The 12,050-nt window shown below is 37.5% G+C and overlaps 1 protein-coding gene across 3 annotated transcripts; it reads left to right on the plus strand.

Annotated features, from left to right (window-relative positions):
- Nucleotides 1-1,655: 1,655 nt before the first annotated feature.
- On the plus strand, nucleotides 1,656-5,962 carry LOC110632632 (protein kinase STUNTED). Of its 3 annotated transcripts, none has more exons than XM_021780911.2 (10): nucleotides 1,656-2,132; nucleotides 2,206-2,321; nucleotides 2,592-2,841; nucleotides 2,935-3,660; nucleotides 3,751-3,999; nucleotides 4,101-4,264; nucleotides 4,362-4,441; nucleotides 4,627-4,774; nucleotides 4,863-5,012; nucleotides 5,351-5,962. In XM_021780911.2, exons 1-10 carry the CDS (start codon nucleotides 1,964-1,966, stop codon nucleotides 5,591-5,593), a joined length of 2,295 nt encoding a protein of 764 aa, XP_021636603.2. In that variant the 5' UTR covers nucleotides 1,656-1,963; the 3' UTR covers nucleotides 5,594-5,962. The 3 variants fall into 3 exon arrangements, with proteins under 3 accessions (XP_021636603.2, XP_021636601.2, XP_021636604.2); XM_021780909.2 differs by having other exon boundaries at nucleotides 1,662-2,132; nucleotides 2,926-3,660; XM_021780912.2 differs by having other exon boundaries at nucleotides 1,663-2,132; nucleotides 2,224-2,321; nucleotides 2,926-3,660.
- The last annotated feature ends 6,088 nt before the right edge of the window (nucleotides 5,963-12,050 follow it).

The following is a 12,050-nucleotide window of genomic DNA, read 5'->3' on the forward strand; positions in this document are numbered from 1 at the left end:
TAAATTTATATCCAATCATTTTAAATTAACATAAAATAATAAATTTTTATATTTAAATATAAATTATTAAAAAATTAATTTTTAAATAAATATATTTACAAATAACTCAACGTTAAACCTTTTGCAAAGATGATGATGCTGTTGTTAATCATGCTGATCTCTGATAAAAAAAGAATCATGCTGATCAAGAATTATAAACAGAAAAATCCAACTGGGTTTGACATGCACTATACAAATTGGCAAGATGGTCACTTCGAAATATCTTGACGTCATCTCATTGTGACATTTGACTGGAAACTAGCATTGATTAATAGTGAAATTGTGGTATGTGTAATGAATATAGGGTTGGCCAAAGAAATTCAATCACCATTGGATCGATTGTTTATAGTATTCAAATTTTTTAATTTTAGATAATTAAATTAATTTTTTTTACAATTAAATAAAATTTATATAATTATCTATATCAATTTAAAAATAAAAATAGTGAAATAAATGAGATGTGAAAGATCACTTAAAGACTCATAACAATGTATGAACCACTCGTGGTCCATAAAGCAACATTTTTTTGTTGTCAATAAAGAGTCACGCTGTGAACATCTAATAATTGAACATCTTATATTTTAAGAATATATATTTTTTTCTTTTAAACATTTTCAAAATGCAAATTATTTTCCTTCATCTAAAAATTAAATTCCTTGTTTGGTATAAAAGAAATCCACACAAAATTCAATAAAAATAAATTATATTTTATAAATGTTTAAATGATGCCTTTTATTCCTCACATCCTCTAAAAGTCATAGGAAGCATAAATTTAATTAACTATTATTATTTGTGATGGAAAGCATGCTTATTTATAACATAAATTAATAGAGCCTTTCCACTAGACTTTTTATTTTAGTTATAAAAATATTGAAATAGAATAAGAAGAATCAAACGTTAAACATAATAAATATGTGCAAATGTAATAATAAATAAAAAGCCAAATTATCTTATATTGTGTATTTTTTCTACACCATAAACATGGGCGTCTACCAAATTAATTATTTTATTTTATATTAAGATTAAATATATAAATTTATTCATAATTTTAAAATATTATGTGACATATTTTAATATCTATAGATATTCCATAACACATTTCAATTACTTTAGATTTTAGTTAATAAATCACCATAACAAAATGATTAGAGTTCATAATTTTTAATTGGGAAATCTTAAAAATATTTTAATTTTATTTTATAAAAATTAACATTTATCATTAAATATTTTGAAAATTTAAGATGTAATAATTTTTTTTTTTATAAAATTTAGATGTAAAATAATGTATTCAGTGTAATATTCGTATATACAATAAATTTTGTGTACCCCACCTCAATTTTTTATCCTATAATATCTCACATATTAGTTTAGGTCCCACGTCCCTTGCAAGTGGACCCGATACATCCAGCAAAGAATCAAATCACCACCATCCAAAATTGTTAATCACAATTCAATATAATTATATATGTTTCAAAAAAAATGGAAATCATCGTTTCCTTTTAATTCTAAAATTCATTTAAAATATAAGGGATAATTTAATGCATAAGATTTTTGGGTCAACAAGAGATAATTGGATAAGGAATTTTTATTTATTTAATATATGTTTTCCTTTTTTATGATTATGTAGCTTTTGTAGTAAAATGAACCCGGATGCACTTTAACATTCCCCCTTACTGCATGTCTCTTTTCTCTCCCTCGCTTTCCCTTTCTATTCTGGTTTTGCGACCTTCAAAAGCAAACAACCAAACTGGCGGTTAAGCCAAAAAAACATAAGAAAAACACACCAGCTCTGCCTTTGTTCATCTTCTGCACCTTAAATGCTATATAAAAGCAATATGGTCATTCAGTCTCGGGCGACAAATCGACGATAAAACAACTCCCAAACGATCGACGTTAAATCTCACTTTTGAAGCTTACTATAGAAATGAAAATACTGCAGCTTGGGCAAGAAGAAATGACGGTCTCTGGTGGCCGCACGGTGATAGTGGGGGTCAAGCCTGACTCGCAGAGCAGAGAGTTATTGACCTGGGCCATGGTAAAAATGGCACAACCTGGGGATACTGTTATTGCTCTGCATGTTCTTGGTAATAATGGTAAGTGAAGTGAACACTAGAAGTGATTCTTTTTATTAATTTTTTGGTTATTTGAATTGCTTTGGTGATTTAGTGAAATGGGCATGTGTAGAAATCGTAGATCGAGAAGGGAAGTCTTCGCTTCTGTCGCTTGTCAAAGCTTTTGACTCTGTTCTTGCCGTCTATGAAGGTTTCTGCAACCTGAAACAGGTTTTTTTTTTTTCAACATAAATTGCTCATATCTCCTTTCAATTTTCCTTTTTCTTTAATTCTTGTCTGCTTTCTGCTCTTCAAAAGTTGTGATTTTATTGCTGTCTATTCGGTTGGTGTGAAAATGGAAAATTTTTCCTATTATTTTTTTTCTTTCAATCTCGTCAAGCACACTTGGCGAAGCTAAATAGAACAGTCGTGTGTGTGTGTATATATATATATATATATAGTTACTTTCACTAAAGAGTTCTGGGAATTGGTGGTTGGCAGGTGGATCTCAAGCTCAAGATATGCAGAGGTTCATCGATACGAAAAATTTTAGTTGGGGAAGCAAAATCCTACTCAGCATCAAAGATTATAGTTGGAGCAGCCGCCAGTCGCCATACAATCCGGTCACCGTCATCTGTTGCTAAGTATTGCGCCCAGAAGCTACCCAAGGATTGCTCAGTTCTTGCTGTCAATAACGGGAAAGTTGTGTTTCAGAGAGAAGGCTCTCTGGCTAAAACTGATGATTCTCATGGTTTGTTCTATTATCTTATTTTGAGCTTATAAATATCGATTTTTTGCTTTTGAAGTACAACTAATTATCATGTAATTGTTGTAGGAACTAAAGATGATCGCCGGAATGGTCTGCTCAATGCAATTCACAGGTCAATTTCATTAACTAAGAATTCCAAAGTATTAAATGAAAGTGGTACTGATAGGGCCTTAAAGGATGGAGAGGATGATGACCAGATTTTAAAGCAGGCCTTGGTTAAGGCCCGTCCGAATAGTTTGGGGAGTATCATGAAAGAGAGTTGCTCAATTTGTGGAGCAGTTGCTAAATCTCTAGATAATTCATGTAAACAGTCTGCTGAAGAGTCTTCTGGTGATAATAGTGGTGATGATAAATCTTTAGCTCTAGTGCCAGTAACAAAGGTAGAGGCACCTTCCTGTTCATTTTCTTCTTTAATCAGACAGGTGCCTGAATTGAAACCTGGGTGGCCACTACTTCGCCGTGCAGTCTTACCAGATCGTCAAGCATCAGATAGATCCTCAGTGAGGCAGATCTCAGTGGTTCAATGGGCAATGAGGTTGCCCAGTAGGCAACTTTCATCATATATCTCCAATTTGGATCACAAACAGAATGGTTGTGATCAGGGTGAAAATCAATCGAGCTTAGATGGAGAAAGTGGTGCAATTGTTCCAGTTGGTACAGAGAAATTGACAATTCCACTTTCTCCTGACCATTCAAAAGGTCTACCAAAAGAATTGGAGTGTCTTCACGAGAAACACTTGGCAACTTGCAGATTGTTTAATTACCAAGAAATTCTCTCAGCCACATCTAATTTCTTGGCTGGTTTGTCTTTGTTACTCAAATTAAAATTATAAGCAACTTTAGATTCATTCTTTGCTTGTGATTTACTTGATTTTCCTTTTTGTATCTCAGAAAATTTGGTTGGAAAAGGAGGCAGCAGTTGGGTTTATAGAGGTTGCCTTCCTGATGGCAAGGAACTTGCTGTGAAAATCTTAAAGCCGTCTGATGATTTATTAAAGCAATTTGTTTTAGAAATTGAGATTATTACTACCTTACATCACAAAAACATCATTTCTCTCTTGGGGTTCTGTTCTGAGGACAACAATCTTCTCCTCGTTTATGATTTCCTATCAAGAGGAAGCCTTGAAGAGAACCTCCATGGTATATTAATTAACAAATTTCCATGGTTCAGATTTTGGACTAGATGAGATTTGGGTCAGCTTCTAACATACTTGTATGTGGTTTTGTGTTTTCTGATCCAGGTAACAGAAAGGACTCCCTTGCATTTGGTTGGAGGGAGAGACACAAAGTTGCTGTAGGAGTAGCAGGGGCCTTGAATTATCTTCACAGTGGAACTTCACAACCTGTGATCCACAGAGATGTTAAATCATCAAATATACTTTTGTCTGATGATTTCGATCCTCAGGTGATGCATTTTTAACGTGTTAGCTTTCACTTCTATTAGTATTAGTTTTTATTCTTTTGAATTTATTAGTGCTGAAGCTTTTTCTGTTTTAATTCAGCTTTCTGATTTTGGACTTGCTAAATGGGCATCAACCTCCTCATCTCATATAATCTGCACTGATGTTGCTGGAACCTTTGGGTATGCAATTTTAATTGCCTCATCCTTGTTACTCATGTTTTTATGTGTTCTTGCTGCTGATCTTGAACAATGAAAATAAACCCACGGATGTTTATTTCCTTAAAATTCAGCCAAATCATCTTGAGAAATACAAGTTCTTGTAAATTGTAATCCTGTGGTTTTTAACAGTAAATTATTTGCTACAGTTACTTGGCTCCTGAATACTTCATGTATGGCAAAGTAAACGACAAGATCGATGTCTATGCGTATGGTGTTGTACTCCTTGAGCTTCTCTCAGGAAGGAAGCCTATAAGCCATGATCATCCCAAAGGCCAAGAAAGCCTAGTTATGTGGGTATGTCTTCTGTAAATGTGGAATTCACTGAGCACTTAATTTTTGCATTTTATTTTGCCCCTAAAAATAAATGGATTTACTCGTCCAGGCAAAGCCAATTTTAAATGATGGAAAGGTTTCTCAGTTGCTGGATCCAACCTTGGGCAATGACTATGATCATGATCAGATGGAGAGGATGGTTTTAGCTGCCACTCTTTGTGTAAAACATTCTCCACGAGCTAGGCCTCAAATGAGCCTTGTAAGCCATCTTTCTCTTCCTCCATTAACTCAGCTCACTTTTATACTTGGGCTGTCTAGTAACTTGGAAAATTTGGCAAATGAGAGGTTTTATGCTTGCCAAATATTAGATATTAGATATTAGATATCTCCTTGCTCTAATGTAGTTTCTTTCTGAAATGTGATCCAACTGGACATGCCCTGCTTATCTAGCTTCATGAAGCATCTCATTTATAGCAATATTAACTTCTCAAATATGCTCTGTTAAATCTGAAGCATTAATTGCTTCCTTTTGTACATTTTATCATATAAATTAGTAAAAAAAATCTTCAACTTTGTTTCTGTTCTTGTCCTTCAAAGGTTTTGAAGCTCCTTCAAGGGGATGCTGAAGTGATGAAGTGGGCAAGGCTGCAAGTTAATGCTGCAGAAGAACCTGATATGCTGGATGATGAAGCATGTCCGCGTTCAAATCTACAGTCTCATCTTAATCTTGCATTGCTCGATGTAGAGGATGATTCACTCTCTGTGAGCAGCATTGAACAAACCGTCTCATTGGAAGATTATTTGCAAGGCAGATGCAGCCGCTCATCAAGCTTTGACTAAATGCTAGTAAAAGATGAATCATTCTGTGTGATTCTTTTGTATATTCCTTTGATTTTTGGCCTTCATTTTCAATCAGTCTTCTGTCTTCTTTGGTTTTACTTACATAAGGATTACAGATAGGTGTTGGATGAGAGGTTGTTTATGGTGTGCCCTCCTCCTTCCTGTACTAGTCATAAACAAAATTCCAAACTTTCTAGGAACTTTTTCTTCCCTTTTTTTTTTTTAAATCCCCAAAGGTGTCGGTGGCTGAATCAATCAAGAGTCAGAATCTGTTGTAACAGTTGAACTAGTCTTATTTGTATTTGAAACATTCTCTGATTAAGTGCTGAGCCAAGTAATCATTGCTCCATTCGCCTGAAAGGGCTTAAACCATGCAAGTCTTTGTCATTCTCAAGTAGTGCTATTATAACCATTATTGACCCGGCCTTGGTTCCATTCTTGGTCGTGGCTCCTTACGCTCTAAATCAGACCACGTGGGGCTGAATCGAGATAATTTTGGTTTCAACAATTCAGATTTGATTTTGATTTGATGACGATTCTAATTTCAATTCAATTTTAATTGAGACAATTCAACAATTAAATCTTTTTAATTTTTTTAAAGAGAGTTAAAATAAATTGAATTGTCGATCTGATTCAATTGAAATGAGACTAAATCGGACTTTTGGAATCTCAATATTAGGTTGATTTGGAACCATGAATGAATTAACGATTTCAAACCTAAATTTGAATAATTTGGAATTAGTTTCAAACCGATCCATGACTGGTTCAAATTATTATTGCTGCTTTTCCTTCAAAGCTATACCGTTCTCATATTCCTTTCCTTGCCCTCTCTTTATCACCATCCAGCATATGGGGCCTTCGTTTTCCTATGACCGTCCTTTGCTTGCATGGAAACTTATTGGATCCTTACTTTCCTATGCTTCTGATCTAAAGAGGAGTCGCAATCGCCACCCACCCCTCCCCACCCTTGCAGCTATCCACCGACAACTATTTTCCATGAAATTAACGTTGCCTTGTCTAAAGGGCTCCAAAATATAATTTAGTCACATTGTAATTATAAATTATAATTAAGAAGGGTTAGGATTGTAATTATAATCAAGAAGGGTTAAGATTGTCCATTAAAATCAATAATCATATTTGATTTGTTTAATTAATGAAGAAGTTTGAATTAGGATTTTTACTACCTTAGGCTAAGTTATGTAAGAAAATAAAATTTTTTAGAAAGCGAAAAAAAAAAAAATAATTTGCAACTTTGTAAGTAATTCTTTTTCTAGTTAACTGTAATATAATTTATTAATTTATCTTTTAATTTATTATATTTAAATTATATTATTAATATTATGTTTTTAAATTTTTTTAGAAAATGAAAAAAAAAATTATTTAATTTGCGACTTTGTAAGTAATTCTTTTTCTAGTTAACTGTAATGTATTATTAATTTATCTTTTAATTTGTTACATTTAAATTATATTATTAATATTATGTTTTTTTATAATTTAAAAGCAACTTATTTATACCATACTTTTATATTTTGTTTGAATTAAATGCAACGTGATTTATTAATGTATGGTATCATATAGTTGTAACACCCCAAAATTTTAATTTTTTATTTTATTTTATGAGTATTATTGATATTTTAATTTTATTTAAATTTTAAGAAATTATTTGAGATTTTTAGGATTTTAAAAATCGGGTTCGATTTTTCGAAAATATAAACTTTGATGATTTTTAAAAATTTATTTAAAGACCACGTGACAAAACTAAAAATATATTTAGAGTCTACGAATTTTTCTGAGTTTTCTGGAATTTTTTCGAAATTTTTGGACCTCGTTTTTTGTTCCGAGGCAGAGTAACAATTCAAAATTTTATATCCTAAATCGAACCGGCCGAATCGAACCAGACCGGATCGGACCGGTCCAATTGGACCGGCCTTTTCTTTTTCTTCCTTCTTCCTCCCCGCACGTCCCGACCCCTCTCCCTTTCTCTCTCTTTTTCTCTCTCCTCCCTCCTCCCCTTGCCGCGCCACCTCCCTGCCACCCATTTCGCCGCCGCCTCACTCCTCCCCAACGTAGGCCTCACTTTGGACGCAGGAAAACGGCGCCCAAAGTGGAGCGACCCACGCGCGCGACCGTTGGTCTTCCCGGCCAAAATTCGGCCGATCCGGCCACCAATCGGACCGGGTCTTGTGTCTAAACTCATCTACTTGTCGAGAGCTTTCCATAGACACCAAGAACACCGAAATCCATCAAGCGGTTTGTCCAATTTTTGCTCGGGAAGTTTTAGCCCATTTCGACTTTCGGGCTAGATTTCTGGCAAACCGTGAATCCCACGAGAAAACCGAGAATACCAGAGCGCTCCACTCGTCGAGAGCTTCGCAGCGACATAAATTTCAAATTTTTCCGACACCGTTTTTCGGTGCGTCTCACGGAACTTCGCAGTGTCTTTCCGAGCATTAAATGAGCTTAGAAAATTCTGAAAAATTTATGTACTAACCCCCGTGTTGTGGGCTTCGTGTATGTATCCTCAATTCGCGGAAATTCGACAGTTGACCGGGTCTGTGAATTTTCGGCCTGACAGACCCGTTACCGGAAAAGTCTCCGAATTGAACTGAGTTTTTGGCTACCCCCCCATTGTCAGACGTCCCGAGCGCGTCCCCGGAGTCGGAATCGGCAAAGGTAAACCCGAACCTTGCTTTTTCGTAATTTTCTAGTGCTTAAATAGGATTAAAAATCCATAAAATATTCGTGGTAGCTCAGAAAATTATGATTCTTTTTGCAATAGCCTAGTAATATTGCTAAGGACCGCGGGGCAAAGTTTTAGAATTTTTAGAGCTTATTTGGGCAGTTTTTGCAAAAATGATCAATTATAAGGACTAAATTGAAATTTTACATACTGTGATGGATGACTGATTTGATGGGCCCAGGAGGGGCTGTGTGATGTGATTAAATTGTGGATATATGGATTGTGGATTTAGAAGTGTGTTTTGAGCCTTTTGCAGGTTGGGTAGGTCCTAGGTATAGGGGAGACTCTGCCGGATTTTCGGCACGACTTAGGACGCATTTGGTATTTTCTTCATTTGTATTGAGTCATTTGTATTAAATAATTGTAATGTAATTGTCAGGTGAGCCGGGACAGCCTTCTTCCTCTGCCTAGCTGCCACAGTGACCATTGTCAAGTCTGTGAGTAAAATATTAATTTTAATTGTAATTTCACTATTATTATATGTTCAAGCATGCCCATGCATCACTTATATGCATATATCTATGTAGATAAACTTTAGGCACGATTTATGTTGCATTCATAACTGTGAAAGTGCCATGTATGTTGTTGTGGTAATTTGGAGCAGTGTGCGTGCGTTGGCGTGCGTGTGATGTGGTGTGGACTATGGATAGGACGAGTAGACAGGGCTTGAGATCTTATTGGGACCGGTCCTTCGGGGTAGACACGGCTTGAGTTTTTCGTTGGGACCCCGATTTGGTTATTAAGTGGAAGTCCGAGCTGAGTTCTTCGCTGGCACAGTTGGAATTAAGAGAGCTGTATAGGGGATCAGCTCCCATATATATTATGATTGATATTACCGGGTGCGTGAGTGCTCCAAATTATCTTTTTGATGTTATGATGTGAAATTATTGCTGGTGTTGCATTTCACTCCACAGGGTGCATTAGTTTTAGATAGTTATAGAGATTATGGTTAAAATTGATATTTTACTCTCTGAGTCGAACGCTCACTCCTGTTCAATATTTTTTCAACTCTGAGGAGGATTTTATTGTGGTTAACCTGCTTTTCTCCTTCGCAGGTTGTTTATCAATATTTGTGTAATTTTATTTACTCCTAGAATTTTCGCATGTGTTAGAAGTATTTATTTGATTTTGGTCTGTAATATTATTACCATGTTGGACCTGTAAACGTATAATGATATGCATGTTTGATGGACTGGATGAGGGAGCTGAGCTCCCATATGTTTTTATGATGATATGAGTATGTGGAGAGTGAGCTGAGCTCCCCAATTGAGTATTTACTGTGTTTACAGGTCGGGTGAGTCAAAACTCCCCGTTGGTAGGTCCATTTTATGGCCGGACTCTGTCCGGTTGATTTCTTGAAATTGGGCCCAAATGGGCCTTAGAGTTGGGTTAGTGAATAGTTAGGCTTACTACGGGCCTCGGGGGCTTTAGGCTGGCCCAGGTCCTAGTGCCGGTCCGACCCATAGGTTGGGTCGTGACAAATGTGGTATCAGAGCTTAGGCTCCAGATTCTTAGGGAATGTTTGTCTAAAGTATTGGGAAGAGTCTACTAAGAGTCACATGAGGAAAAATAGGGTCCACATTCGTCTTGCATTGTCATCTTTGCTTCTAGTTTCTGCTTCATATAATTATGTATAAATATGAGTCTATAGAGCTGTGTAATGTGCAGTTTTGAATTTGTGGGCTAATGCTGCTAAATTTTAGGAAAATGCGTAGAAGCAGGAGAGCTGCCACTGCACCAGAACCAGATATGCCTGACGAGATGTCAGCACAGGATGAGGCGCCTGCCCTGAGGAGGCGGGGTAGGAGGCCTAGAGCTGCTCAAGTAGAAGAGCAAGCGCCACGATTGATCGATCTTTTATGGCACGGTCCCATGGACCCCATGGCGACTACTCTGGGTTGCAGAGAACCATCGATATGATGGCACGATATATGGTCCACCCTCCACAGCAGCGATCCACCGCACCAAGAGGAACCTTACAAGCAGATCATAAATTTCAAGAAGTTGGTGCACAGTACTTATGATGTGTCGACGATGCATATCGATTTTGGATTCCTGTGACAGGCGGGAACATAATGCTGATTGGTGATAGAAGACTTATAGAGTGTATGCAGCATGTCATGGGGCCTATGCCTAGACAATGGATGAATGACTACATATTACCTCGGATGGAGGGTTTGTCGTGGACTCAGTTTGTGGAACTGTTCATCAATCGGTTTGTGCCAGAAAGCTTCAGGGATCAAAAGCAGTGGGCCTTTGAGGCCTTAAGACAGAATGGCAGGTCTGTAGATGAGTATGCTACAGAATTTCTGGAGTTGAGCAGGTATGCCCCTACAGCAGTATCTACAGAAACTATGAAGGTGAAGAGATTCCTAAAGGGGCTGGACAGGAGGTATGCAAACCTGGCCATGATGTCTGATCAGTCTTTTGATGTAGTAGTTGATCGAGCCAGACAGATAGAGATTAGCTATGCTGTGGATGACAGCGGAAGAGCAAAGAAAAACAGAGCAGAGGGTTCTTCAGGTGTTCCCCACATGGGTACTACGGATAGTGGTGGCCAAACTAATTACAGAGGAAGAAGCAGGAATAAGAGAAGTGGTTTTAGACACAAATCCAGAGGGTTCGGACGAAGTGCGGATCAGCGGTGGTCACGATTCGGTATAGCGATTGGTGCAGTTCAGATCTTCCTTGGCACCTTGTGCACAGTGTGGTAGAGGACATTCAGGACCTTGTATGATGGTTTCAGGAGTATGCTTCAGGTGTGGCCAACCAGTCACTTTGCTAGGGAATGCCCCGTGTTCGGAGCCACGAGATGGGGTCACGAGGTTACATTGCAAATGTTCCTCGTCGATTGTATCCGGGTGCTTCGGCATGGCAGCGATCGATTCGATGGCTACAGTGAGGACAAGGGGGACGTGGATTTGGAGGCAGATCAAGAGGTAGAAGTCAATATCAGGGTTCTGCCACTCAGGGTAGGGGTCAAGCTCGGGTTTTCACCCTGACCCACTAGGATGCTCAGGCTTCCAATGCAATTGTGGCAGGTATTCTACTAATCTGTTCCTATGAGGCTCGTGTTTTGATAGATCCGGGTGCTACGCACTCATTTGTCTCCCCTGTGTTTGCCATGAGATTGGGTAGAAACCCTACAACTTTAGAATGCCCTTTGTTGGTAGCTACCCCACTTAGTGACAACATAGATGTAGATATGGTTTTTCCGGGTAGCTCAGTAGTAGTGGATGGAAAGATTCTCCCAGCAGACTTGGTTCCTCTACCAGTAATGGATTTCGATGTAATCTTGGGGATGGATTGGTTGGCAACTCATTATGCCACTTTAGACTGCAGGAACAAAAAGGTGTATTTCCACATACCCGGTGTGGAAGAGTTTAGCTTCGATGTTGACAGGAGCGTGGCTCCATATAACTTGGTGTCAGCAATTAGTGCTAGAAAAATGTTGAGGCGTGGATGTCAAGGGTATTTGGCATTGGTGAGAGATACCTCTGTAGAAGGTGTCAACATGGAAAATGTTCCTGTTGTCAGAGAATTCATGGATGTCTTCCCTGAAGAGCTTCGAGGTTGCCAGGAAAGGAAATAGAGTTCTGCATTGATATTGTGCCGGGTACAAACCCCATATCAATGCCGCCTTACAAGATGGCGCCAGCAGAATTGAAAGAGCTAAAGGAGCAACTACAGGAGCTTTTGGACAAAGGTTTTATACGT

The sequence above is a fragment of the Hevea brasiliensis genome, chromosome 12 (assembly GCF_030052815.1).
Source record: "Hevea brasiliensis isolate MT/VB/25A 57/8 chromosome 12, ASM3005281v1, whole genome shotgun sequence".
NCBI classification, from domain to species: Eukaryota; Viridiplantae; Streptophyta; class Magnoliopsida; order Malpighiales; family Euphorbiaceae; genus Hevea; species Hevea brasiliensis.